Here is a 25,467-nt window from a genome sequence, read left to right on the forward strand (position 1 = left end):
CTTTCAACTCCGCCCCGACGTTTGCTCGTACGGAACTACCCCGAGTGGGACGCGGAGACGATGTTCGCGGACAGCGACGGCGACGGCGGCGGCGTCGGGGCGTTCGTGCGGCCAGCGCCGGGTCGGCTCGTGCTGATGGATCAGGACGTGCGGCACAGGGTGTCGCCGCCGTCGGTCGCCGCGGGAGGCCGGGCGCGGTTTAGCCTCGTGTGGAAGTTGGTGTTTTTTCCGCGGGGGGGCGCGCGCGCGGTCGCGGGTCGCGCTCGCGCGGCGGGCATCGCGAGGGAGGCGTTCGGGAGACCTTCGCCGCTCGGGAGCGCGGCGAAGCTCGCGGCGATCGAGGACGCGATGCGACGAGGCGCAAAGCGTTCCGCCGCGGAGGAGGCGAAGGGCGACGGCGACGCGGGCGGGAGCGGAGGATTAAAAAAATAGACGCGTTCTGTTCGATCGACGTCGACGAATGAATGAATGAAGAATAGCCTAGCTACGCGACGCCGCGCGCGTCGCGTCGCGTCACTTCGCGACGAACGAGGACCCGCACCCGCACCCGCTCTCTGCGTTCGGGTTATCCGATATCGCGAACGAGCTCTTGATCATCTCCTCGACGTAGTCCACCGTCGCGCCCTTCAAGAACGTCAACGAGACGTCGTCGACGACGACCCTGGCGCCGTCGCGTTCGAACACCCGGTCGTTCGGCTTCACCCCCGGCGCGGAGTCCAGGGAGAAGCTGTACTGGAACCCGGAGCACCCGCCGCCGTCGACGGCGACGCGAAGCAGCGGCGCGCCGTCGTCGTTCGGTTGTTTGCTCTCGGCGCCCCCCTCGGTGATTCCCGAGGAGGACGCGGCTAATTCTCTGAGTCGACGCACGCACGCTTCCGTCAGCGCGAGGTCGTCGCGCGCGGTCGCCGCGGGCGTCGCGCCGCTCGGCGACGGCGCCGACTCCGACGCGAACGGCGCGATCGAGGACGACCACGCGCGGTGGGAGGAGGAGGAGGAGGACGAGAACGCGTCGCCGCCGACCGCGCGTCGCGACGGCGCGGAGACGAGCCGTCGCGACGTCGACGCGAGCGCGCCGCGAAGAACCCTCCCGAGCGCCCCCATCGGACGCCCTCCCTTCCTCGCGGGCGCCCGCCGCCTCCGCCTCGACGCCCGCCGCCGTCCGCGCCGCGCGAAGACGCCCGCGGACTCGAGCTCTTTCCGCGCGCGCGCGTTCGCTGTCGCGACCTCGAGCGAGACGCGCGAGCGGTGCCGTCCGTGCCTCGCGGAGTCCGCGCGTCGAGATCTGAGACGTGGCGCGCGGCAGCGGCGCGCGCAGTGGCAGACGACTGGCAAACGAGCGATGAGAGGCACAACAACTTTTTACTGCCGGACTCGTGCGAGCGGCGTCACTTCGTATTCCCGTCGTCCCTCGTCTATCCTGCGCTTCTATTCTTCTTCTTCTCCCCATTCGTCGCGCGCGCGCACTACTCCTCTCCCTCGTCGTCGAGCCTCGCGCGCCGTCCTCGGCTCGGCGCGCGTCGTCGCCGTCGCCGCGCCCGCCCCCGCGCCCGCGCGCAGCCGCGCGCGCAGCCGCGCGCCGCCCGCCTTCGTCTTCCTTCCGCTCCTAAATACCAGTCGCCTCCGATCACCGTCCGCCCGATGTGATCCTTCTTCAGGAACAATTTCGCGGAAGCGGGCGCCAGGTACTTCCGGTTCGGGTCGTCGCCCAGGAACGGCTGAGGGTCGTTCCAGCGACGGCGGGGTGGAGTTGAAAGGCGTCAGATGGAGTCGAAAGGCGTCGCGGGCGGGGATTGAAAGCGAGGGGTGGGAGGAGAGAGACGCCGGGAAAAGTCCTTAAGGATCGGCGTTCACCACGCGAACGGGGTCGTATGGGGACCAGTGCGCGAGGAGGACGCACCCGGCGCCCCGGCTGCGTCTCCGCCTCCAACGCGAGCCGTTTCTTCGACTTTGGCTTTCCGAGCGCCACCCGACACTTCTCCACGAACCTCGCCATGGGCGCGTAGACGTCCTGGTTGGCGCCGCCGAACTCGCCGCCGGTGTTTAAGAACTTGCCGACGAGCTGGTAGCGGCTCTGCGTGAACGCGTCGCCCAGCACCGCGCGCGCGAGGTCGGCGTTGGTGAACGCGCGCGCGCGTTTTAAAGCGCTCACCTCGGCTCGGACTTCCGCGGGGGTGAGCCACACCGGGGAGTCGTCCGTCACGTCGACGACGCCGGAGACGTCGGGAAGGCCCTTCTCCTTCGCGCCCGCGGCGGCGCCCGCGGAGGCGGCGCCCGCGGCGGCGGCGCCCGCGCCTCCCGCGTTCGTCGCGTTCGCGCGCGTAGCTTTCAGCTGGTGGATGATGCCGTCCTTCCCGAGCAGCTTGTCGACGTGGAAGAAGTACGCCGCCGCGCGGTACGTCCCGTTCTGCGTCGCGGCCCACGGGTCTTTGTACTTCCCCGTCATGAACTGCGTGAACGACCCCGCGTTGACGCTGAGGACGCGCTGGAGCGAGGACGCCGTGACGTCGTACTCCTCGAGGAATTTACGGATCTTACCCCGAAGCGACCCGGGGCTCGGAGCCTTCCACGAGTACGAGTACGTGTCCTCTAACCACTCGTCGTAAAAGTCGTTGTATCGCGCCGGGGTCTCGATGTTCACCTTTCCTTTGGGCATGGCGTCGTCCGTCCCGTGCACGTCCGCGGCGGATGGTCCTGACGAGGCGGTCGAATGTGATTCGTATTAAATTTTTTAATTTTTAAACGCGCGCGGCTGTTTTTATTCCGCTTCTACTGTGCGTGTACTCGTCCACGCCGCTACCGCCGCCGCAACGCTCTCGCGGCGTCCGCGGACGTATCGCTCGCGGCTAACCTCCCCAGCGCCTTCCTCTCCCCCGCGCGCTCGCTCCTCAACCCCACCCCCAACTCCCACACCCGCACGCCGTCGCCGTCCGCGCTCGCGAGATACTCCGGCAACGCCGGGTTAAACGCGAGCGCCTGCGTCGCGCCGACGCCGCCGCCCCCTCGCGCCGCGCCGCCGTCCGAGGGTTCCGTCGCTCGAAACGACGTCAACGGCTGCGACGCGTCCCCCGCGCCGCAACGAGACAGGTCGTACAACACGACGTCGCCGTCGGAGGTGCCGACCGCGAGCAACAGCGGCCGGTGCGGCGACCAGTCGAGCCCGAAGAGCGCGCCCTTCGACGGCCTTAGGGTCGAGGGTCCACACGAGCGAACGTCGGGGTGGAGTTCAAAGGCGTCAGACGGAGTTGAAAGGCGTCGAAGTGTGTCGGGATTGAAAGCGGGGGATGGGAGGAGAGAGACGACGGGAGATAAAGTCCTTAAGGATCGGCGTTCACCACGCCGACGCGGTCGTGTGGGGACCGGCGTGAGATAGAACGCGCCTCAACGTCAACAGCGGCGAAGACGCGCGCCTGGCGTACACCCGCAACGCGCCGTCCGCGCCCGCGGTGGCGAACAGCTTGCCGTCGCGCGGGCACCGCCGCACGCCGTGCACCGCCCCCGCGTGCGCGTCGTGCTCGTGCTTGATCGGCGACCGCAGGTTCGGGAGCGCGCCGCCGGCGACGGACGCGTGGAACTCCGCGCGCGACGCGGGGGTGTCGTGCGTCGCGCATCTGAACACGCCGCCGCCGTCGCCGCCGGCGAGAAACGCCCCGGGGTCGTGCGTTTCACCTCCACCGAAATCGACGCACGAGACCCCCCACGTGACGACCCGCCCCTGGCTCCGCGCGTTCGCCGCGCGCAACTCGTACCCGTACGCGGGCGTCTCCATGCGCCCGACGTTCCACGCGAACACCCGCCCGTCCGTCCCCGCGGTGACGACGTCGTACGCGCGGTCCTTCTCGCTCGTCTTCGACGCCTCCGCGAGGTTAAACCGCCACGACACAGCCGTTACCGGCTCCCTGTGCATCGCGTCCGAGTTTCCGCCGCTGCGCGCGATGCATCTCGGGCCGTCCTCGGCGCTGAGGTCGTGCACGGAGACGTCGCCGTCGAAGGACCCGCACGCGAGCGTCGCGGGACGCGTCGGGTGAAACGCGACGCACTGGATCGGGGTGGAGTTGAAAGGCGTCAGTTGGAGTTGAAAGGCGCCGAGCGCGGGTATTGAAAGCGAGGGATGAACGGTGAGATGCGCCGGGCAAAGTCCTTAAGGATCGGCGTTCACCACGCGAACAGGGTCGTATGGGAACCAGTGTACAGAACGCGCGCACCTGGATCGCGACGTCGTGCTCGATCGTGAAATCTGGTCTGTCCGCGCGCACGTCCGCGCGGCGGAGGTTCCAGACGCACACCGCGCCGGGGGTGTCGCACCAGCCGGTGACGTCGAAGCGGCCGTACGAAACGGCGAGGGAGTAGCCGTTACAGTTCCACGAGACGCCCGTCGGCTTCAGCCGCCGCCAAAATTTCGCGTCGGCGTCGTCGGCGTCTTCGGCGCCGTCCGTCGGCGTCGGCCGCGGCCGGAGCGTGTGCACGCACTCCGCGCCCGCGGCGTCGAACGGGTCGTCGTCGTCGCCGCCGAGCGCGCTCTCGTAGAAATCCTCCGCGAACGTCTCGCTCGCGGCGTTCTCTCGGAGCGCTTCCTCCATCGACGGCGTCACCGCGCGAACGAATCGCGCGAGGTTTTCGTCCTCGGACGCGCGCGCGTCCGAGGCTCGCGCGCTCGCGGGGTCCGTCGTCTGCGTCCCCGCCGCGCGCGTCTCGTACGACTGCAACCTGCGACGACGCGGACGACGGAGTTGGGGAGGATGAGCGATGGGCGATGAGCGATGGGCGGCGAGACGCGGAGAAGACGCGGGGAAGGGTGCGAGCGATTTGAAACGCGGTCGATCGACTCGAGTGTGGTGTGCCGACTCCGTCCGTCCGCGCGCGCACCTCGCGTTCCGCGCCTCGACCGGGGCGGTCCCGCACGCGGCGTCGGAGACGAGGAGATCGTCCCTCCACGTGGAGACGATCTCGCACGCGTCCCCGAGCGCGTCGGAGAGCGCCGCGGCGCTGACGGGGACCTTCGGTCCCCGCGCGCGAGGCATCGGATCTCGCGCGGGCGGAAGTGAACAGAAGCAGTCGCGTCTCTTCGTTCGTCGTGTCCGACGGATGACGTGCCGCATCGAGACCAGACTCGCTGGCGCGCCGACGGCGCGCGCGCGGCGGGAAGAAGAAGCGCGCGTCTCGAGCGAGGACCGCGGTCGTCGCGCGCGCGCGCGCTCGCCCGAGATGGGATGCGGCGCGTCCACGGCGAACGCCGGCGCGTCCGCGCCGTCGACCGCGCCGAGAGGCCGGTCGTCGTCCTCGTCGTCGACGGACGATCGCGTCTTCGTCGCGGCGTCCGCGTCGACGTCGAAGAAGAGGGCCCCGTCGCCGCCGGCGGCGAAGCGCGCGGACGACGAGCCGTTCTCCGTCGCGTACGCTGAACTCCTCGCGCCGGGGACGCCGCCACGAGACGGCGAGAAGGGCGGGAAAGACCGCGGCGGCGGCGGCGTCCGGTCGTCGACGCCGTCGAATGACGCCGGGACGACGGATCGTCCATCGGATCGTCGCGTCGTCGCGACGATCGCTCCGGGCGGCCCGCTCACGCAGGACGAGTTCGACGCGCGGCTGACGACGACGCGCGGCGTTACGCGGCGCGCCATGCCGAAGACCTCCTCCTCCTCCTCCTCCTCGCACTACGTCCTCTCGTTCGCGGCGGCGTCGCTGCGCGGGACGACGCCGGGGCGCCCGACGCGGCCGAACCGAGACGCGTTCGTCGCGATCGACGCCTTCGCGAGCGAAGACGACGAGTGCCTCTTCGCCGTCTTCGACGGGCACGGCGACGACGGCGACGCGTGCGCGCGGTTCGCGAGCGAGACGCTCCCGGCGCTGCTCCAGAGCGCGGCCGCGAGGCGAGGGCTCGAGCGCGGCGCGTCGCCGGACGCGATGTACGAGTGGGCGTTCGGCGAGTGCGACGCGAGGCTGCGAAAGCGCGGCGGTCACGACCTCGACGCCGACGCGAGCGGCGCGGCGGCGCTGGTGACGCGCGTGAAGGGCGCGAGGCTCGAGGTGGCGCACGTCGGGAACTGCAGGGTCGTCGTGGGAGAGGCGCGGGCGCGCGGCGGGGGTTGGGACCGGGGGGACGACGCGGACGTGGACGACGCCTTGGACGACGTCGCGCGCGAGGCGGCGGCGGACGGCGCGGCGGAGGTGAGACTGCTTCCCATACGACCCCGTTCGCGTGGTGCACGCCGTTCCTTAAGGACTTTTCCCGTCGTCACTCTTCACCCGCGCTTCCCTTTCAACGTTTGACCGGTAAGACGTTCGACTGACCGATCGCTTCACCCACGCAGGCGCCGCCGCCGCCGCCGCCGCTCGTCGCCGCGCTCACGAGGGCGCACGACGCGACGCGAGACGACGAGCGCGCGCGCGTGAGAGCCGCGGGCGCGCGCGTGTTGACGATGGATCAGCTCGACGGCGTGAGCCCGACGAAAGCCGCGGAGGAGACGGAGACGGACGACGACGACGACGACGACGACGACGCTTCCGTCGGGAGCGACGACGGCTCCGTCGACCCCGACGACCCTCCGCGCCTCTGGGCGAGCACCGGCGAGGACGCGTACCCCGGGTGCGCGTTCACTCGCGGCATCGGGTACGCGATCGCGCGAGACATCGGCGTCGTGTCCGAGCCGGAGACGACGGTCGTCGAGGACGTGACGACGCTGTTCCGACGCGGGCGGAGAGGGTGCGTCGTCGTCGGCACCGATGGCGTCTTCGACGCGTTGAAAAACGAAGACGCGATGGAGGCGGTGTTCAGGGCGACGAGCGACGGCGGGGACGCCCAGGACGCGGCGTGCGCGGTGGTCGCGAGCGCGCTGCGGGCGTGGGGCGACGGCGACGAGCCGGGCGTGGACGACATCACGTGCGTCGTCCTCCTGGTGGACGACGGCGCGGCGGTGGACGGCGCGGAATAATTAGAGCGTTCGGTTGTAATACGAGTAACGTCGACGACTAGTTGAACTACGTACGGTAATAATAGATCGACCTCGACCGCGAGTGGCCCTACGCCGCCTCTTCCTCTCTCTCCGCCTCCGCCGCCTCCCGCCGCAGCAGCTCTCGCTTTTTCTCTCTCATCTTACCCTCTAACTCCTCCGCGCTCAAGCCCAAGATGCTCGCCGCCATCGTCTTGTTGATGTCGCCGCCGTGGACGCAAAATTTCATCACGTTGTCCGACGCCTTCAGTTGCCGCCCCAACACGAACTCGCACGCGCTCCTACGGTTCGCGTACGCGACGCACCTTTCGACCACGTTGCGTCGGTTCGCGCTCGCGAGGAAGTTCACCGTGAGGCTCACCGTGTGCGTCAGCGCCACGGCGTAGTGCGGAAACTTCCGCGGGATGTAGACCGTCTCGCCCTCCTCTGAGGAGCGAACGTCGGGGTAGAGTTGAAAGGCGTCAGGGGTAGAGTTGAAAGGCGTCGAGGTGTGTGCGTCGGGATTGAAACCGTGGGACCCTTGACGGAGAGAAACGAACGAGGGCACAAAAAAGTCAAGTCCTTAAGGATCAGCGTTCACCACGCCGACGCGGTCGTATGGGGACAGGTGTAAAGATAAAACGCGCCTAAGATGAACTCGACGGGCACGGCGCGGGCAAAGTCGGGGAACTTCTCCAGGTCCGGCGCGTGCAGGTCCACGTACGTCTGCGTCCGCTCGTCGAACACGTGCTTCAGGTGCGCGGGGTGGTACATGATGAACTTCTTCCGTCCCTCGATCATCGTCAGCCACGCGTCCGTGTGCCACACGTCCACGTGGAGCCGCGTCCTGGCGCCGCGCGGTCCCAGGAACAGCCACGTGAACGGCGGCTGCCACTCCTCCTTGAGCGTCTTGAAATAGTCGCGAAAGTACGGCGAGTCCGCGGGGAAGCCGTCGAGCATCCCGGGGACGTCGTCGTAGAAGTTCCACGTCCGGAGGTACGGCGGCGTCGCGTCCGAGGCGTCCCCGGAGCCCGCCGCCTGCGTGGGTGAAGCGATCGGTCAGTCGAACGTCTTACCGGTCAAACGTTGAAAGGGAAGCGCGGGTGAAGAGTGACGACGGGAAAAGTCCTTAAGGAACGGCGTGCACATCGCGAACGGGGTCGTATGGGAAGCAGTCTCACCTCCGCCGCCGCCGCCTCCGCGCGATCCGCCATCGCGTCGAACGCGTCGACGTACTCCGCCATCGACGTTCGGAGCTTCTCGCGCGTGCCGTCGTCCACGACGACGTCCAGGTTTCCGTGCGCGCGCTTGAAGTGCTCTAGCGTCCACCGCGCGTCGCCGCCGACGCACGGCCACGACGACGCGACGTCGGTCAGGACGCACGGCATCGCGCGCGTCACGTAGAGGCGCGCGAAATCCTCGGGGCTGATGAGGTGCGTTCCAGCGTGCGAGCGAACGTCGGGGTGGAGTTGAAAGGCGTCAGATGGAGTTGAAAGGCGTCGAGGCGTGTCGGGATTGTGAGCGAGGTGTGGGCGGAGAGAAATGGTGGCAAAAGTCCTTGAGGATCGGCGTGCACCACGCCGACGCGGTCGTATGGGGACCGGTGTGATCGATGAGGACGCGCCTGATCTCGTCGCACGACAGCTTCTCGCACGCGACCGCGTTGGGGAAGGTCGGGACCGCGCGTCGCGCCGCGGTGGTCCCCGACGTCGAGGACGGCGTCTCCGCGTCGCCGCCGGCTCCCATGACGCGCGAGCGACGACTCGACGTTCGCGACGGGGGACCCGCGCTCGCGTCGCGCGGAGGGGAAGTGCGACGACGCGAGCGATATTTTCTCTGTTCGCGCGTCAGAAGTTCGCGCGCGAACGATGAACGACGCGACGGTGGGCTTTTTTTGAACTCGACGCGGCGACGCCGCCGCCATTGCGCGCGCGCCATGGCGTCGCCGCGCGTCCGCTCCGGCGCGGAGACGACGCCGCGCGAGACCTCTCCGGTCTCCGTCCTCCCCGCGCGCCCGGCGGCGCCGACGGCGACGCGCGAGGGGTACTACACGGTGCGCCCTCGTCATCATTCATCCATCTCTTCTTCCCCGCATCTCGTCTCAACCCTTCCCTTTTCGTCGCGTCCGACGCGGTCGCGTCCGCGCGGTCGTCCGCCGTCCCCCCCACCGTCGCGCCATCGCGTCCCACCCCACACCCTCTCCGCGCGACGCGGCGTCCTCCAGCGCGTCCTCCACCGCGGTCGCTCACCTCCCCGCTCCTCCTCCGATCGCGCGCGCGTCGTCTCGTCTCGATCCCGTCTCTCCCCCTCGCCGCAGGTCCCGTCGAAGGAGAAGCTCCTCGCGCTCGCGAGATCGCGATCCCCCGTCGTCCGCGCCTTCGCCGTCGGCCGCGTCGGCGTCGGCTGCGTGACGTGGGCGAACCCCGTCGATCTGCGCGACGTCCCGCTCGACGCCCTGGACGACGTCGTGGAGATCACGCGCGGGCAGGTGTCCGTGTACGACGGCGCGTCGAGGGCGACGAAGCCGTCGCGCGGGGTGGGGCTCAACGCGCCGGCGATCGTCGCGCTGGACGGAATCTTTCCGCCCGGCGTCGGCGTCGGCGCCGAAGATGACATCGAGGGGTCCGGATCCGACGTCGTCACCGAGGACGACCGCGTCGACGCGCTCGTCAGGCGGCTGAAACGCGCGCGCGGGACGCGTTTCATCGCGTACGACGCGAAGAGCGGGACGTGGCGGTTCCGCGTGGAGCACTTCACGCGGTACGGTCTGGACGTGGACGCGTCGGACGACGACGACGACGACGACGACTTCTCCGAGGAGGAGGAGGGAGGAGGGCTTGAGGGGGAAGATGGAACGTCGATCGACGCGTACGACGAACGGTACGGCGACGAGAAGGAGAACGAGATGGCGTTCGAGGAGGAGCCGCGGAGGCTGCGGGGGAAAGTCACGTTCGAGGAGGACGTCGCGCGCGCGGAGGAGGAGGAGGAGGAGGAGGACGCGACGGCGTTCCCGGGGTTCGCCGGCGCGGCGCCGCCGCCGCCGCGGACGGCGCGCGGCGGCGGCGACGACGACGACGACGCCGCGCGCGACGAAACCCGCGTTCGCCGCGCCCGCCGCCGACGACCTTTTCGCGTCTCACTCGCGGCGGCGACCGAACGTCGTCGAGGACGTGACGTCGGCGCACGCGGCGCGAGAGCGAGCGTTTTACGCGCAGAGCTTCGCGACCGGCGGGGACCGGCGGTACGACCCGGCGACGCAGCCGCCGCCGTTCGCGGCGCGCGAGACGCGCCACCGGCTGCCGCCGCCGCCCGAGCCGCGCACCCCGGGCGGAGGCGCGTGGGGGGATAAAAATACTGGTCTTAACGGCGCCGGCGCGGCGGTTAAGAAGCGCAGCAGAGCGGAGCCGCCGATGGCGACGGCGTACGCCATCGCCGCGTCCGTCGTCGGCGGCGCGAGCACCTCCGCCGCGCGCGCCAAACTCGCGCCGCCGCCGCGCCCTCGAGCGCCCGAACTCGCGACGGACGCGCAGTCCTTTTTGGGCGCGAGTCACCGCCCGAGCTGGGGTCCCGGCGGCGTTCTCGCGCACGCCGCGCGCGTCTCGGCGCGCGTCGCGAGCAGAGAACACGGCGGATACGGCGCGGTGAAGGCTGCGCAGCTGGCGCGCGGGTCGCCCCACGCGCCGTGGGGCGTCGTGACGACCGAGCGGTTCGCGCTCAGCGCGGGCGGGGGCGATTTTCGCGCGAAACGCGCGGCGTTGGACGTCGCGCTCGCGCGCACGGCGGTCGCGGTCGACGCGAACGACGCCGAATACGACGCCGACGCGTCTTACGGCCCGCGTCTGGTGTTCGAATGCGCGCGGACGGAGCTCCCGTCGCTGTGCCTCGAGCACCTCGCCGCGATCGAGGCAGCCGCGCTCGCGAGCGCCGCGACGGGCGCCGCGGACGGCGCGCTCGACGGCGAAGGGACGTTTCGCGCGCCGCCGGATGAGCTCGCGGCGGAGGTTCGCGCGTGGGACCTCGTGAGCGCGCTGTGGGGCGACGACGAGGACGGCGGCGGCGCGCCCGTCGGGTGCGCCGCGGATCGGCACCGGAGACGCGCGGCGGTCGGCGCGTGGCTGCGGAAGCAGACCGCGCGCGGCGGCGGAGGGGTCATCGTTCCGGACGACAGAAACGCGGCGGCGGCGCACGCGGCGGCGGGGCGGAGCTCGCGGTCGGTCGCCTCCGCGGCGGCGAACAGGGATCCGCGGCTGGCGACGCTCCTCGCGCAGGCCAACGCGGGCGGCGACCTCAGAGCGCTGACCGCGGCGCAGCTCGACCTGTGGCGCGGGTCGCCGGTGGAAAAGTACCTGACGCGCGAGACCTCGAGCGCGTTCGCGCTGCTCGCCGGGGAGGTGTCGCCGCCGGAGGACGTCGTCCGAGGCGTCGGCGCGTGGCCGCAGAATTTCGGGCTGACGCAGTGGTTCGCGTCGCCGCCGACGACGACGCTGTCCGCGGTCGTGGAGGGCTACCTCGAGGCTGTCGCGAGGGGCGAGGCGGCGTATCCGGACGCGCCGGGGTTAATCGCCGTCGACGCGGACGCGCGTCGGTTGAAGGACGCGTCGTTTAACCTGTTGATCCTGGGATCGAAAGGGCCGACGGCGCCGTCGGACGCGGACGTCCGCGACGCGTTTCACCCGCTGACGTACTGTGCGAGAGACCTGGGGAACGTGTCGCTCGCGTGGCACTTGTTCGCGACCCTCCGCGCGATCGGGGCGTTACCCGAGACGGTGGAAAACCGAGCGTTGGGAGACGCGTTGCACGCCAACTTCGCGCGGCAGCTGCTCTCGTCGTCCTCCTCCTCCTCCTCCGAAACGAAGACGCGGCGGCAGCAGCGGCACTCCATGATCGAGTGGGCGGTGTTCGTCGCCATGCACGTCGAGGATGGCGCGCGCAGGCGCGACCTCGTGAAGGAGATTCTCAACGCCGGGTGCGCGGAGTGGTGCGACGACGACGCGAAGACGACGTTCATGCGAGAGACGCTGCGCGTGCCGGAGGCGTGGACGAGGGAGGCGAAGGAGACGTGGGCGAGGTACAACTGGTGGGAGCCGGAGTCGGCGTTCGCGCCCGCGTAGTGTACGTAGTGTTCTCGCGGGAAGATGTCGACGGAACGTTCGTTCGTTTACAGCTGTGTCATTCGCTCGTTCGTTAACTCTCTCTCATCGTCATCACGCGGCGTCCGTCTCCGCGGCGGCGGCGAGCGCCTTGGCATCTCTCTTGCGCGCTTCCGCCTGCCGCCGCCGCTCTTTGTCCTCCGCGATCGCCGCCTTCGCCTTCTCTTTCGCGTCTATCATCTCGTTCTTCTCGCGGTTCTTCTCGCGCTCGTACCGCTCCGTCTTTTCGCGCGCCGACGCGAGCGCCTTTTGAAGGACGTCGCGCGCGATATCCAGTCGCTCTCTCAGTGCCGGCGGCGTCGTCGGCGACACGCTCCACCTCCCGCCGCCCTCCTCGCGGACGCCGCAGACGTAGTACGCCTCGAGGGTGTCCACCTTTCGCGCGAACCCGGACGCGAGCAGGAACTCCTCGCCGCTCAGGCAGTTCGCGACCGCGGCGGCTACGGTTTTGTTGGCGCACCGAATCTTGCGATACTTGGTGTCGTCCGGACGCGTCAGCGCGTTCGAGACGATCGAGTGGAGCGTCGCGATGCACCGCTCTTGCGCGGGCGGCGCGTTTCGATGCGGGTCGCGAATCGCGCGCGAGATGTCCAGCAGCTTCTCCCTCGCGTCTCGCGTCGCGGCGGACGGTCCCTGCGCTCGTTCGGACGGGGAGGCGAGGGGGTCGATCGAGCTCGTAAAAGAAACATGACGACACCGCACGGCGAAGGGACGTTTCGTCCCTCTCCGTCCGCGCGCCTCTCCGGGACGATCGCTCGACTCGACGACGGGACGGGAACGACGCGCACCGCCGGCGCGGGCGGCGCGGGTCTCGAGGCCGCCTCCGCGGCCGCGGCGGACGCGCGCTCGAACCGCTTCGCGGCGGCTTCCGCGGCGCCCGCGCGCGCGGCGACCGCGGCCGCCTCCGCCTCCGCGGCGCTCTGACGCGCTTTTTGCCGCGGCGTCTCCATGGCCGTCGACGCCGCCTCCGCGGGGTCGACGACGCGCGGGGGCTCGTCGTCGTCGTCGTCGTCGGACGCGCGCTCCTCGGACGATGCGCTCATGTTCGCCGGCGCGCGCGGGACGCGACTCGACGCGCGACGCGACCGGACGCGGACAGATCTGACGAGACGCGCGGAAAAGCGACATCCGCATCCGAGGGTGTCGTCCGGTTCTACCGGTAGTGTACAACGTACACGCACACGAGCCGCGAAAACGTTTGCAGTTCCAACGATAGCTACACGACGTCCCCGCGCTCGCGGCGACGCCCTCAATACCCCCCACCCCTCCGTCCCGCCGATCGCTCACGCCCTGAAGTCGAGCACGGACACGGTGTTGTCGCTGTAACACGCCGCCAGCTTGCTCCCGTCCTTGTTCCAACAAACCTCAAAGATCCCGCCGCCGCCGTCGTGCGTCCGAACGAGCGTCCCGCGCTTCGCGTCCCACACATGCAGCCGCTTATCGAAGCTCCCGGACGCGACGTACTTCCCATCCGGCGAGAACGCGACCGAGTACACCGGGTCGGAGTGCGCGCGCAGCGTGTGCATACACTTGCCCTCCTCCACGTCCCACAGTTTGATCGTCGCGTCGTACGACGCCGTCGCGAGCGTCAACGGCAAATCCGGATTGTTCGTCCCGGGACCGGTGGGGGACCACTTTATCGTGTAAATCTCCTTCGCGTGCTCCGTGAAGTCGTGCACGCACCGGTCTTGCTTCAGGCTCCACACCTTGGCGCTGTAGTCGTCCGAACACGACGCGAGCAGCGTCCCGGTCGGGTCCCACTTGATGGCGTTCACCTCGTCCTTGTGCCCTTTGAACGCCTTGATCGGCTTCGTCTCGCCGAGCTTGCAGACGTAGATCATGTTATCCATGCTCGACGTCGCGAACGAGACGTTGTTGCGCCAGTCCACGTCCAGCGTCGGCGCGGTGTGGAACGCGAACTGCTGCTTCGCCTCGCCCGTCTTCGCGTCCCACACGATGGCGGTCTTATCCACGCTCCCGGAGAGGAGGTAGTCGCCCTTCTTGTTCCACTTCAGCGAGAAGATGGGCCCCCTGTGCGCGCACAGCGAGTTGACTAAGTTTCCGTTTGCGTCCCACACCCTCGCGAGCCCGTCGTACGACCCCGTCGCGAGCAGAGACCCGTCGCCGTTCCAGTCCAGCGTCGTCACGTCCTTGCTCTTATTGTTCCAGTCGTTAGCGTCGCCCTTAGATTTCTTCTCCGCCCCCGCGCCGCCCGCGCCGTCCATCTCTTCCTTGGCCTCCTTCTCCTCCTCCTTCGCCGAGTCCTTCGCGGAGTCATCCGCGCCCGACTCGTGCGTCAACACGAGCGGCTCGCGCGCCGGTTTCGCCGCGTCGCGACCCGACGGCCCCGCCGGCACCGTCCACATCCTCGCCGTCGCGTCGCCGCTGCCGGACGCGAGGACGTCCCCGGCGGGGCTCCACGCGCAGATGAACACCTCCGACGTGTGGCCCCTGAGCGTCGTCACCTCCTCGGGTTTGATCGCGATCGCCGCGCGCGCGGCGGCGTCGTCGTCGCCGCCGTCGTCGTCCATCGGCGTCGCGTCGTCGCCGCCGCGGCCGCCTCCGGCGTCGGATCCTCCGCCGCCGCCGCCGGATCCTCCGCCGCCGCCGCCTCCCGCGGCGTCTCCGCCCGCGTCCGTCGTCGCGCCCGGCGCGCCCTTGAGTCTCTTCTCCGCCTTGACGCGTTCTTTTCGCTCCTTCTCGCGGTCCGCCTCGGACATCGTTCGCTTCTCTTTCACGATGTTCTTGAGCTCCTCGACCGGCTTCGAGAGCAGGTCGCGCGACGTCAGCATGCTGAAGTTGCTGTCCACGTCCGTGCCATCCTGAATGAATGAAGACGCGAGGAGAGAGGATCGAAGATGAATTCAGAATCGATCGGTCGACCGATCGATCGACCGCGGGGGAAGAGCGACGGGGCGGTCGGCGACCGACGCGACGCGCGGGATGGACGCGACGCGAAGACGCGTTCAATTCGTCGAGGGCGACTCGGGAACGACCTCCGCGTCGCGGCGCGGGCGGGAAACCCGAGAGCGCGCGCGTCGATCGCGGGATCGACGCGCGCGCGCGCGTCGCTTCGCGCGAACTAAATGGAAATGGAAATGGCGCGCGAAATCCGTCCCGCCGGAGAACGCCGGCGACGACGCCTCGCGACGGACTCGCGAGCGCGTCGCCGGCGCCATCGCGCGGAGGACGCCGCGGACGCATCGACGGAGAGGAGAGAAGAGATCGAAGACGGCGCCGGGGCGTACCTCGTTCAGGTTCGCCTCGAGCTCGAGGTACTGCAATCCTTTCTGTATGAACGACACGAGCGCGCCGGGCGGGAGCTCCGTCCCGCTCGCGATGGTCGTCTTCGCGACGTAGGACTCGTACCCGAACGTGTACGCCGCGTGCGTGAACCCGGACTCTTGCAGGTACCGGTACACGAGGAAGTTCACTTCGTCGCTGGAGATGCTCATGTTCGCACCGTCGGCTGGGCGCGACGCGCGACCGACGCGCGCGGCGGCGAATGCGATCCTTTAGGGCTAATTGCCGGGGGAAATGCGATCCTGACGCGCGCTTCGCGCTGATGATAGCGCGTAGCGCGCATCCGTAGCGCGTGTCAGTACTGTAGTTCCTCACAGCGCGGACAGGACCTCGATGAAAGCCGTTACCGCTGCCGAGCACCTTCGTACCACCGACCCTTCCGACGAGGCGCACACCTCGGGACGCGCGGTCGACGCGCGGCGCGCGCGTCGCCCCGCCGCCGACCGGAACCCGCGAGCCCGCGCCCGCGCGCGCGCGCGCCGCCGCCGCCGCCGCCGCCATGCCGCTCGTGCAGGTCACGGACGTGTTCAACGAGCCCCTCGACCTGTGGCTCTCGCCCAATCATCAGGGCACGCGTCGGTTCGTTCGGAAAGACGATCTCGACGCGCTGAACGCCGCGTCGAAGCGCGCGGCCGAGCGCGCGTCCAAGTCCGTGGAAGCGCGCGAGCGCGAGGAGGAAGCGGAGAGGGACGCGCGCGCGAAGCGGGACGCGCTCGGCGACGACGAAGGCGGCGGCGGCGACGACGACGACGACGACGACGATGATGTCGTCCTGTGCGGCGTCGTCCCGCGCGACGACGGCGACGGCGACGGCGCCGTAGTAAACACGGACGCGTCGCTCGTCCCGCGCGTCGCGCTCCCCGCGCCCGTCGGCGTCCTCGGCCTCCTGTGCCCGATACCGACGGTCCAGCCTCTGCCGGACCGCGGCGCCGACGCGCTCGAGGCCGCCGCGGAGGCGTCGCGGCTGTTCGAATCCGAAGCGGGCGCGCCGACCGTGTTCGTCAACAGGCCGTCGCCGAACCTAATCTGCGGCGCGTGCAGGGACGTGTTTCGCGACCCGGTCATCGCGAACGACGGGTTCACGTACTGCCGCGACTGCGTGCCGTGCCTGGGGGAGCTGGACGAGGGGGAGAACTACGCGTACGACAAGGCGAACCTCGCGCGCGACCACGAGATTTACGAGAAGATCGCGTCGCTGCAGATCTTATGTCGGCACGGCTTGACCTTCTTGGACACCGTCGAGGGCGTGAACCGCTGGGTGTACAACCCGGAGGGATGCAAAGAAGCGCTGACGTACGAGAACAGGGTGAAGCACGAGGAGTCGTGCGCGTACGTGCGCGCGAGGTGCGCGCTCCCGAGCGGCGCGGGGGAGAACGACTCGTGTCCGATGATGGTGTACCGATTCGAACGCGCGTCGCATCAGGCGTCGTGCCCTTTCCGTCTCGTCCCCTGCGACGTCCCGGGGTGCTCGACGCGCGTGCGGTGGAACCGCAAGTCGCGGCACGCCGCGACGTGCGAGTACAAGACGACCGAGTGCGCGAACGGATGCCGGTGGCGCGGGCGGAGGGACGAGCTCTCGCGGCACCGCGACGCGTGCGTCCTCGAGGTGCGTTCTATACACTGGTTCCCATACGACCCCGTCGGCGTGGTGAACGCCGATCCTTAAGGACTTTGCCCGGCGTCTCTCTCCGCCCACCCGTCGCTTTCAATCCCCGCCCCCGACGCCTTTCAACTCCACCTGACGCCTTTCAACTCCACCCCGACGTTCGCTCGTATGGAACGACCCTGAGATGGTCACCTGCGGGCTCGCGGACGCCGAAGACGCGTCGATCGCGTGCCCGCACCAGTGCGAGCGCAGGCACCTCGCCGCGCACGAGGAGACGTGCGAGTTTCGCGCGATCGAGTGCGAGCGCTGCGACGCGCGGATCAGCGCGAGGCGCGCGAGGGATCACGCGCGGGTCTGCCCGAAGCGCGCGGAGCGGTGCGACGGCTGCGGCGTCGAGATCGCGGCGTCGAAGATGGAGACGCATCAGAAGTACCACTGCGGCGCGGACACGCTCGCGTGCGAGTACGCGCCGTACGGCTGCGCGGAGTGCGGATCGCGAGAGGAGCTCGCGGCGCACGTCCGCGAGGACGCGTCGAGACATTTGCGGCTCGTGATGTTGCGTTTGGACGCGACGGCGGCGGAGTTTAAGGCGTACGAGAACGAAGTCGTCGGAGTGAAGGCGGCGATGACGGAGCACGTGCGCGTCGGCGCCGCGGACGTCGAGGCCGTCGGCGCGGAGGTTCGGAGGATAGACGAGACCGCGACCGCGGAGATCGACGCGCTCAGGGAGGGTTTGGGGGAGTTGCGGGCGTTTTACGAGGAGGAGGTGGATCGGTTGGAGAAGCAAGCGGAGCGGGCGAAGGCGTTCAACGACGCGCGCGTGAAGGATTTGGAGAGCGAAAACGCCGCGCTTCGGGCAGTTTTAGAGAGCAAAATGCCGCGCGAGGAGTGCGACGCGTTCGTCCAGGAGATGACCGAGGCGAAAGAGAACGCGACGGCGGAGACGACGCGCGTGAACGAAGCGGTGGAGACGCACGTCGAGCGGTGGAAGCGCGACGCGAAAAAAGTGCGAGACGAGGCGTCGACGGCGACGCGCGAGTGCGCGGACGCCGTAGCCGATTTGAAACGACGCGTCGACGGCTTGGACGCGAGCGACCAGCACAGGTTCGAGCGCGCGTGGGAGAGCGTGCAGAAGACGCACGACGCGTTCGCGGCGGAGATTCTGGACGTCGGCCGCTCGCAGCGCGCGCTCGAGGAGAGATGGCGAGAGTCCAACGCGTCGCTCCGCGGCGACGTCAGAGCGCGGCGGTCGGTCCTCCGCCCGGACGCGAAGGCGCCGTTGGAGCCCGCGAACGCGCGCGAGGAGAAAGCGCGCGTCCGCCGCCCGACCGAGATCGGGACGGCGCGAGACGAGGGCGCGCTGTCCAAGTTCAGAGCGCAGGGCGCGGCGAAACTTCTCTTCGGCTCGGGCGCGAAGCTCGGCGGGAAGCCGGCGTCGCGCGGAGAGGAGAACGTCGGAGGACGCGGGACGGCGCCGGGCGGAAGCGCGAGGCGCGGCGGCGGCGGCGGCGGGCCGACCGCGTTTCGATGACGCGACGGACGCGATATCTTCTGTAGCGTATTAGTCTATCGCACGACCCTCCTCGCGGTAGTCCTCCGCGCCCTACCCTGTATCTCATCAGCTCGGTCCGAACGCCGCGAACCGAGCGAGCAAATCGGGCGGGCACCGCCTCGGTCGCCCGTTGTCTCTCCCGAGGCACACGCACGTCACCTCCGCGGTCGCCGTCGCGGTCTCCGTCGCGGTCTCCGTCGCGCGCTCTCCCTGCCCGCCGCCCTCGAAGAGCGTCTGCGCGAACACGATCTCGAGCCCGCGACGTCTCGTCTCCACCGTCGACCGCACGCGCGCGACGCGACGCGAGTCGTCGCCGCCGACGCCGACGCGCGGCGCGAACCGCGCGTTCGTCATCTGAGGTGAGCAGAAAGAAAGCGTGCACGTCGGTCAGTCGAAAGGCGGCGCGATCGATCGAACGTTAAAACGGTGCGACCGAGTGGAGCGGCGGGCGAAACGCGCGCGTCGAGCTGGGCCCCGCGGTAGTTGTACGAGGAGAACGCGCCTTGCTCACGACGACGACGACGCCGTGCTCGTCCTGCAGCGCCTTCAAGCTCGCGCTTCCGCCGATGGCGTCCGTGCGGTTGCGTTCGAACCATCGCAGCACGTCCCACTCCCGCGCGCCGTCTCTCCCGGCGCTCAGTTCGCTCTCGAACAGCTCGACGGTCGTGATCGCGCCGCCAGATTCCGATTCCGTAGCGTTCACGACGCTCGGTACGTCGCCGTTATTACTACGAGTACCCGGGGTTATATCGTCGCCGGGGGTCCACGTCTCGAACCATCGCGGCCGGTCGTCTCCGCCGCCGCCGCCGCCGTCGTCGTCGAACGCGCGTCCGCGGCTCTGAGCGAGACCGTAGAACGCGCGGATCGAGTCCGGGACCGGCGCGACGACGCCGTCGCGCGTCACCGGCGCGACGGAGCACGCGGCGGAGAGCAAAATCTCATCGTCGTCGTCGTCGTCGTCGTCGTCGTCGCGTCGTCGTCGTCGGACGACGTCCTGACGCAGCGTCAGCGTTCGCTCGCCGACGTCGACGACGCGCGTGCGCACGACGAGGTCGTCGCCCAGGACCGCGGGGGACGCGAACGCGACGTCGACCACGGCGACGACGCGCGCGCTCGCCCAGCCGAGACGCCTCGCGAGCGCGCGCGGGGACGACGACGTTGACGCGTCGTCGTCGTCGTCGTCGCCGAAGAGAAACGCCTCGCGCGCGCGCGCGAGGAACTTGAAGTAGTTGGCGTGGTACACGACCTGGTACGCGTCCGTGTGCTCGATGTACACGCGCGCGCGGAGCAGATGCGGCGGCGAGGGCGTCGACGCCGACGACGACGCCGAGCCGGCGGAGGCGTCTTCGTCGACGATCGACGACGCGACGACGACCCTCCTCTCCCCTCGCGCGCGCGTCCGCGTCCGGCTCCGCGTCGACGCTCGGCCGCCGGGACGGGACGCGACGCGCGCGAGCGCTGCGGCGGGCATCCGCGCGCGCGACGTCGCGGCGCGCGACGCGACGACGCGCGGGCGATACTGCGAGGCATCGATGCGATGCCTCGTCAGCGTCGTCCAGTCGTCGGACCGTTCGAGAGCGGTGCTGTTGTAGTCCTTCGCTTCGTCACAAACGCGCGGCACCGGCGCCGCGACCATGACGCGTCGCGAGTTCACGTAGTCGTAGAGCGCGGCATGCGCCGTCTCCGCGCGGACGACCCGCCGAGAGCGGACGCGCGCGCGTCCGCCCCGGGCGCGGTCCTCCCCCTCGCGACGACGACGACCGAGAATCTACTACTCGGCACCGTCGATTCGAGCGCGACGACGAAGCGCGACGTCGCGGCGCGACGGTCCGAGCCCGCGCCGTCCGCGGCGGCGGCGGCGGCGTCGTCGTCGCGTCGTCACGACGCGCTCGTCGCGCTCGCGCCGCGCGGCGACGAGAACAAGAACAAGATCTCGCGCGTGCCGCCGAACACGGTGGACGAGGCGCGCAGGAGGGACGCCGCCGAGCGCGCCGCGAGGGCGAAACACTCGCGCGACGTCGCCGCGCGCATTCTCGCGGAGACTGAGGCGAAGAAGCGCGCGAGAGAGGACCGCGCGAGGGCGCTGTGTTCGGCGGCCGCGGCGGACGTCGCGAACGCGCGCATCGCCGTCGCGGCGGAGGCGAGGGCGAGGGAGGACGCGGCCGTCGCGCGCGAGGCGACGGAGACGCTGTGGGCGCTGGAGGCGGACTACGCGGCGTCGGCGCGCACGACGCGAGAGCAGCTCGCGGAGGCGAGGCTCGCGCGCGCGTACGCCCGCGCGCAGATAGAGGCGTGCGAGGGACGACGGTGCGACCTGTGCGACCGCGGCGAGCTGCACGGCGCGCGCGAGTGTGGGATATTGAGGAAGCGCGGCGGCGGTACAGCTGGCGGCGGCGGCGCGGATTCGGCGGATGCGACCTCGACCTCGATCGCGACGTCGGCGACGTCGTCGATCGCCGTCGACGTCGCCCCGCCGGAGATTCTCGCGCGCGGGGCGCTCTTGAGGTGCCACGGCGACGTCGAGGTCGAGGACTGGGCGCGGTGGACGCCCCGCGAGGCGAAGATCGCGTTCGACGAGCTCCCGCTCTCGCGCAAAGGCCTCTCAGCGTTGCCGAACCTGTCGCTCTTTCGAGGAGGTGAGACTGCTTCCCATACGACCCCGTTCGCGTGGTGCACGCCGTTCCTTAAGGACTTTTCCCGTCGTCACTCTTCACCCGCGCTTCCCTTTCAACATTTGACCGGTAAGACGTTCGACTGACCGATCGATTCACCCACGCAGTGACGCGCCTCCTCGCCGCGCGCAACGCGCTCGTCTCGCTGCCGGACGACATCGCGGACCTGATGCCGTGTTTGACGCATCTCGACGCGAAGCGCAACGCCATCGCGTCCGTTCCCGCGGGCGTCGGCGCGCTGATGTACTTGGAGACATTGGACGTCTCAGGCGCGTTCTATCTTACACTGGTTCCCATACGACCCCGTCGCCGTGGTGAACGCCGTTTCTTAAGGACTTTCTCTCCCGGCGTCTCTCTCCGCCCAGCTCTCGCTTTCAATCCCCGCCCTCGACGCCTTTCAACTCCGCTTCTGACGCCTTTGAACTCCACCCCGACGTTCGCTCGTATGGACCCTCGACCCTCAGGGAACGCGCCGTTGACGACGTTGCCGTCGATGCGACGCGCGACGGCGCTCGCGCGGCTCGACGCGTCGTCGTGCGCGCTGATTTCCCTCCCGGACGACCTCGCGGAGTGCGCGGCGCTCGAGGATCTCGTCGTGCACCGCAACCCGGACCTCGTTTCGTTGCCTCCAAACCTCGGGGCGCTTCAACCGCGCCTGCGAGGGGTGTGGGTGCGCGAGTGCGGGTTAGCGACGCTGCCGAGCGGCCTGACCGCCGCCGTCGGTCTCGCCGACCTCGACGCCGGCGCGTGCCGCCTTCGCGGTCTCCCCGACGGGCTCGGCGGGCCGGGGAACCCGCGCCTGCGGACGCTGCGCGTCGGCGATAACGTCATCGCGTCGCTGCCGCGTTCGCTCGCGCGCGCCGACGCATTGGAAGTGTTGGACGTGTCAGGCAACGCGTTGACTGACGTCGACGTCGCGGCGTCGACGCGCGGCCTCGTCGAGCTGCGCGCGTCTCGCAACCCGGACCTCGCGGAGCTCCCGCGCGGGCTCGGCCGCGGCGGCGCGCTGCGGGTGCTGCACGCCGCGGCGTGCGGACTCGAGAAGCTATCGTGCGACCTGGGGAAGCACCTCGTCGGCGACGGCGGCGGCGGCGGCGGCGGCGGCGGGCGCGGCGGCGGCGGCGTCGGCGACGCGCTCGCGTGGTCCGTCGACGTCCGCGGCAACCCGTTCCCGCCGTGGCTGCGGCGCCGCGTCGACGGTGAAGTCGACGGCGTGTACGGCGCGCTGGCCTACCTCGCCTCCGCGCACGACGAGCTCGCGTTGCTTCCCCCCGACGACGCGGAGCGCAGAGAGGCGACGCGGCGGCGTTTGAAGCTCGGGTCGAGAGAAGCCCCGCCGAAGATGGTGACCCCCGCGGCGAAGTGGAAGCGCATCGTCGCCTCCGGGAACTTTTTCGCCAAGACGCGCGCGATCGCGGCGCTGAACGCGCGAAGGGACGCGGACCCTGGCGCGGAGGAGAGGGCGAGGGCGAGGCACGCGCGGTCGGCGTACGCGCGCGGGAGACGCGAGCGGCGGCATTCGATCTCGCACGACGCGACGCGCGCGCGGCCGCTGGCGTTGAAAGCCGACGCGACGCTCCGCGAGCGTCTCGAGGCGCTCGAGGAAGAGTACCGCCTGCGCGCGGCGGCGAACAAGGCGCGGCTGAAGGAGCGGGCGAAGCGCGGGTGGGGCGCGCTGAAGAAGAGCGTCGAGGCGGCGTCCGCGGCAAACAAACCCGAGCGCCGCGGACGCGGTTTGTTCGGCAGGGAGAACCTGATGGAGGCCATCGCGCGCGCGACCGAGGAGAAGGCGCGGAGAGACGAGGTCGAGTTTCAGTGGATCCACGACGTCGACGTGCTGCGCGCGCTGTCGTTCGAGCAGCGGTGCGCGCTGGCCAGGGCGTGTCGTAAGGTTGAGAAGAAACGCGGGGAGACGTTTTACTCGCGCGGCGACGACGGCGACGACGGCGCGGTGATCGTCTTCCGCGGCCGCGTGCAGCTGAAAGTGACGAGCGAGGACGGCGGCGTCGCCGTCGTCGGGGACATCACCGCGGGCGCGACGCTGTCAGAGATGCGTGAGAAGGAGAAGAGAGAAGAGACCGCGTCGCGAGGCGGCGCGGAGGACGACGCGTCGGCGGCGCTCGGCGGCGTCGTCGGCGGCCGCCTCGGCGCCAACGCGTGCGTCGGTCTGGAATGCCTCCTCACGGGCGCGCCGCGCGCGCACACGATGCTCGCGAAGAGCCCCAAGACGATCTGCGTGTACGTCCCTCGCGACGCGCTCGCGAAGATCCTGGACGACGACGACAGGCTGCGCGCGCGGACCGCGGCGGCGACGCTGCGGCAAGTCGCGGAGGACGCGCGGATCCTCGCGAAGAGCGAGAAGTTGACGATCAAAGAGCACGAGCTTCGACGCGCCGCGGACGCCGCGGTCGCGGCGCACAAGGACGCGCTCGCCGCGCGCCCGCCGCCGCCGTCGACGCGGGAGGCGCTACTGCGCGCGGAGTGCGCGCGGCAGCTGGCGGCGTCGTATAAGAGAGGTTGGCCCGCGTTGGAGGCGCACGAGCGCGAGGAGATGGAGAGCGCGTTTTTTCGCCGCGTGAAGGTGCGTTCTATACACTGGTTCCCATACGACCGCGTCGGCGTGGTGAACGCCGTCCCTTAAGGACTTTTGCCGGCGCATCTCTCCTCCCACCCCTCGCTTTCAATCCCAGCCCTCGACGCCTTTCAACTCCAACTGACGCCGTTGAACTCCACCCCGACGTTCGCTCGTATGGAATGGCCCTGAAGGCGTCCGCGCACGCGTTGAACCTGGGTCCGAAACCGGAGACGTTGCCGCTGAAAGACGAGGAAGCGCTCGCGGCGTTCGGTCTGACGTCGTACGCCGCGAACGGGATCGAGACGCTGACGTTGGAGGGCTTCGACGCCGTCGTCGTCGGCGACGGCGGCGACGGCGACGGCTACGACGACGACGTCAAACGACGGCACTTCATGACACTGTCCCAATGCGCGTTCTTCGCCGAGGTCTTCACGCGCGCGGAGCTCCGCCACATCGCGTCCAGAGGCGCGACGCTCGTGGACGCGGTCAAAGGCGGCGCGTCGCTCGTCGCGGAGAGGGACGATTCGCGCCCGGCGTCGCTCTTCGTCGTCGTCGCCGGTGAGACTGCTTCCCGTACGACCCCGTTCGCGTGGTGCACGCCGTTCCTTAAGGACTTTTCCCGTCGTCGCTCTTCACCCGCGCTTCCCTTTCAACGTTTGACCGGTAAGACGTTCGACTGACCGATCGCTTCACCCACGCAGGCGCCGGCGAAGCGTACGCGTCGCGCGACCCGACGCCGTCCGACCCGGACCCGCCGCCGAAGCTCGTCGCGAAACTCTCCCCGCCGGATCTCATCGACCTGCCGTGCCTGCTCGCGGGCGCGCGCCGCGGCGCGACCGTGGAGGCGTCCAGCGCGCATCGCGCGGCGAAGACGATGACGACGTTGGAGGTGACGAAGGACGCGGTCCGCGCGGTGATCGACCGGCGGCCGACGGCGATCGACGCGATCGCGCGGCGGGTCGCGAGGACGCGCGTCCGCGAGGCGTCGAGAGCCGGGAAACTGGACGACGCGGACGTCACGGCGAAAGCGCTGACGGAAACGCGGCTCGCGCATCGCGTCGCGGCGAGCGCGGAGACGCACTTCGCGAGAGGCGGCGCGTTGTGGACGCGCGCCGGGGACGTCGCGCGCGCGGGCGCGAGGCGACGCCAGGTGGCGCGGCTCCTCGGCGGGTTCGGCGTCGGCGCGAGCGCGACCGCGGAGACGGGCGAGGACGCGGACGCGACGACGCGCGCGCACGTGAAACTCGTGCTGCAGACGCGGATGCTTCGGACGCTGACCGTCGCGGAGGCGACGAGCCTGGTCGTCCACGGCTCGCGTCGCGTGCGCGCGTCCAAGGTGCGCACCGCGGCCGCGTACGTTTTCGTTTTCGTTTTCGTTTTTCACCCGCCCCTCGGTTTCAACATTCGATCGCGTCCCCTTTCAAAAACTGACCGGCGCGCGCACGTATTCTTTGCACGGAACGCGCCTCAGGGCGAGGTGTTCACGCAGCAGGGATACCCGGGGGGCAGCGCGTTCGTCGTGATCGCCGGGTCCTTGGACGCGCTCGTAAAGAAGGGCGCGACGGGCGCGGGCGAGGCGTCGCTGCAGACGGTGAACACGTTCGCGGCCGGGGATTGCTTCGGCGAGGCGGGCGCGATGCTCGGGACGCGGCGGTCGGCGACGGTGCGCGCGCGCGAGACTCG

The 25,467-nt window shown here is 69.9% G+C and overlaps 15 protein-coding genes across 15 annotated transcripts in view; 6 read left to right on the plus strand and 9 right to left on the minus strand.

The window, feature by feature from the left end:
- Window positions 1–60: 60 nt before the first annotated feature.
- MICPUCDRAFT_51072 (uncharacterized protein) lies at window positions 61–432 on the plus strand (the record flags this gene model as incomplete). Its single annotated transcript, XM_003061367.1, has 1 exon — window positions 61–432. The coding sequence occupies one exon, from the start codon at window positions 61–63 to the stop codon at window positions 430–432; it is 372 nt and encodes a 123-aa protein (XP_003061413.1).
- Window positions 433–513: 81 nt separating this feature from the next.
- MICPUCDRAFT_8619 (uncharacterized protein) lies at window positions 514–789 on the minus strand (the record flags this gene model as incomplete). Its single annotated transcript, XM_003061620.2, has 1 exon — window positions 514–789. A coding segment is annotated over one exon (276 nt), but the record flags the coding sequence as incomplete, so codon positions are not given.
- Window positions 790–1,651: 862 nt separating this feature from the next.
- Window positions 1,652–2,653, minus strand: MICPUCDRAFT_51074 (uncharacterized protein; the record flags this gene model as incomplete). Its single annotated transcript, XM_003061621.1, has 1 exon — window positions 1,652–2,653. The coding sequence occupies one exon, from the start codon at window positions 2,651–2,653 to the stop codon at window positions 1,652–1,654; it is 1,002 nt and encodes a 333-aa protein (XP_003061667.1).
- Window positions 2,654–2,793: 140 nt separating this feature from the next.
- MICPUCDRAFT_51075 (uncharacterized protein) lies at window positions 2,794–5,018 on the minus strand (the record flags this gene model as incomplete). The annotated part of the gene is made up of 3 exons (XM_003061622.1): window positions 2,794–3,181; window positions 3,333–4,036; window positions 4,182–5,018. 3 exons carry the CDS (start codon window positions 5,016–5,018, stop codon window positions 2,794–2,796), a joined length of 1,929 nt encoding a protein of 642 aa, XP_003061668.1.
- Window positions 5,019–6,933: 1,915 nt separating this feature from the next.
- Window positions 6,934–8,721, minus strand: MICPUCDRAFT_48230 (uncharacterized protein). Its single transcript, XM_003061623.1, has 4 exons — window positions 8,551–8,721; window positions 8,108–8,351; window positions 7,574–7,964; window positions 6,934–7,373 (listed from the first exon to the last, which is right to left on the minus strand). Exons 1-4 carry the CDS (start codon window positions 8,670–8,672, stop codon window positions 7,018–7,020), a joined length of 1,113 nt encoding a protein of 370 aa, XP_003061669.1. The 5' UTR covers window positions 8,673–8,721; the 3' UTR covers window positions 6,934–7,017.
- A 141-nt stretch (window positions 8,722–8,862) lies between these two features.
- On the plus strand, window positions 8,863–10,275 carry MICPUCDRAFT_51078 (uncharacterized protein; the record flags this gene model as incomplete). The annotated part of the gene is made up of 1 exon (XM_003061368.1): window positions 8,863–10,275. One exon carries the CDS (start codon window positions 8,863–8,865, stop codon window positions 10,273–10,275), a length of 1,413 nt encoding a protein of 470 aa, XP_003061414.1.
- Window positions 10,276–10,336: 61 nt separating this feature from the next.
- Window positions 10,337–12,037, plus strand: MICPUCDRAFT_41574 (uncharacterized protein; the record flags this gene model as incomplete). Its single annotated transcript, XM_003061369.1, has 1 exon — window positions 10,337–12,037. One exon carries the CDS (start codon window positions 10,337–10,339, stop codon window positions 12,035–12,037), a length of 1,701 nt encoding a protein of 566 aa, XP_003061415.1.
- Window positions 12,038–12,069: 32 nt separating this feature from the next.
- On the minus strand, window positions 12,070–13,119 carry MICPUCDRAFT_51080 (uncharacterized protein; the record flags this gene model as incomplete). Its single annotated transcript, XM_003061624.1, has 2 exons — window positions 12,070–12,709; window positions 12,865–13,119. 2 exons carry the CDS (start codon window positions 13,117–13,119, stop codon window positions 12,131–12,133), a joined length of 834 nt encoding a protein of 277 aa, XP_003061670.1. The 3' UTR covers window positions 12,070–12,130.
- A 240-nt stretch (window positions 13,120–13,359) lies between these two features.
- MICPUCDRAFT_20651 (uncharacterized protein) lies at window positions 13,360–14,607 on the minus strand (the record flags this gene model as incomplete). The annotated part of the gene is made up of 2 exons (XM_003061625.1): window positions 13,360–14,259; window positions 14,380–14,607. The coding sequence occupies 2 exons, from the start codon at window positions 14,605–14,607 to the stop codon at window positions 13,360–13,362; spliced, it is 1,128 nt and encodes a 375-aa protein (XP_003061671.1).
- Window positions 14,608–14,766: 159 nt separating this feature from the next.
- MICPUCDRAFT_20648 (uncharacterized protein) lies at window positions 14,767–15,531 on the minus strand (the record flags this gene model as incomplete). Its single annotated transcript, XM_003061626.1, has 2 exons — window positions 14,767–14,898; window positions 15,325–15,531. Coding segments are annotated over 2 exons (339 nt in total), but the record flags the coding sequence as incomplete, so codon positions are not given.
- A 347-nt stretch (window positions 15,532–15,878) lies between these two features.
- On the plus strand, window positions 15,879–17,045 carry MICPUCDRAFT_51082 (uncharacterized protein; the record flags this gene model as incomplete). Its single annotated transcript, XM_003061370.1, has 1 exon — window positions 15,879–17,045. The coding sequence occupies one exon, from the start codon at window positions 15,879–15,881 to the stop codon at window positions 17,043–17,045; it is 1,167 nt and encodes a 388-aa protein (XP_003061416.1).
- A 124-nt stretch (window positions 17,046–17,169) lies between these two features.
- Window positions 17,170–18,571, plus strand: MICPUCDRAFT_51083 (uncharacterized protein; the record flags this gene model as incomplete). The annotated part of the gene is made up of 1 exon (XM_003061371.1): window positions 17,170–18,571. One exon carries the CDS (start codon window positions 17,170–17,172, stop codon window positions 18,514–18,516), a length of 1,347 nt encoding a protein of 448 aa, XP_003061417.1. The 3' UTR covers window positions 18,517–18,571.
- Window positions 18,572–18,603: 32 nt separating this feature from the next.
- Window positions 18,604–18,891, minus strand: MICPUCDRAFT_51084 (uncharacterized protein; the record flags this gene model as incomplete). Its single annotated transcript, XM_003061627.1, has 1 exon — window positions 18,604–18,891. One exon carries the CDS (start codon window positions 18,889–18,891, stop codon window positions 18,604–18,606), a length of 288 nt encoding a protein of 95 aa, XP_003061673.1.
- A 937-nt stretch (window positions 18,892–19,828) lies between these two features.
- On the plus strand, window positions 19,829–22,477 carry MICPUCDRAFT_62883 (uncharacterized protein; the record flags this gene model as incomplete). Its single annotated transcript, XM_003061372.1, has 2 exons — window positions 19,829–21,173; window positions 21,317–22,477. Coding segments are annotated over 2 exons (2,506 nt in total), but the record flags the coding sequence as incomplete, so codon positions are not given.
- A 2,788-nt stretch (window positions 22,478–25,265) lies between these two features.
- The window catches only part of MICPUCDRAFT_62885 (uncharacterized protein), a gene marked incomplete at both ends in the record, with an annotated part of 2,205 nt that continues 2,003 nt past the window's right edge, over window positions 25,266–25,467 (minus strand). The window contains one exon of the mRNA XM_003061628.1: window positions 25,266–25,467. Within this exon, the coding sequence (XP_003061674.1) occupies window positions 25,266–25,467 (202 nt within the window).

Source organism: Micromonas pusilla, assembly GCF_000151265.4.
Source record: "Micromonas pusilla CCMP1545 genomic scaffold MICPUCscaffold_10, whole genome shotgun sequence".
In the NCBI taxonomy this organism is placed as follows: domain Eukaryota; kingdom Viridiplantae; phylum Chlorophyta; class Mamiellophyceae; order Mamiellales; family Mamiellaceae; genus Micromonas; species Micromonas pusilla.

Excerpts from the sequence above, each read along its gene's own strand:
- MICPUCDRAFT_48230 (XM_003061623.1), bottom strand. The coding sequence starts at position 8,672 with ATGGGAGCCGGCGGCGACGCGGAGACGCCGTCCTCGACGTCGGGGACC. Across the intron at positions 7,965-8,107 it reads CGGAGGCGGCGGCGGCGGAG|GCGGCGGGCTCCGGGGACGC; the intron begins GTGAGACTGCTT and ends TCACCCACGCAG. Across the intron at positions 7,374-7,573 it reads GCCCGTCGAGTTCATCTTAG|AGGAGGGCGAGACGGTCTAC; the intron begins GCGCGTTTTATC and ends TTCGCTCCTCAG.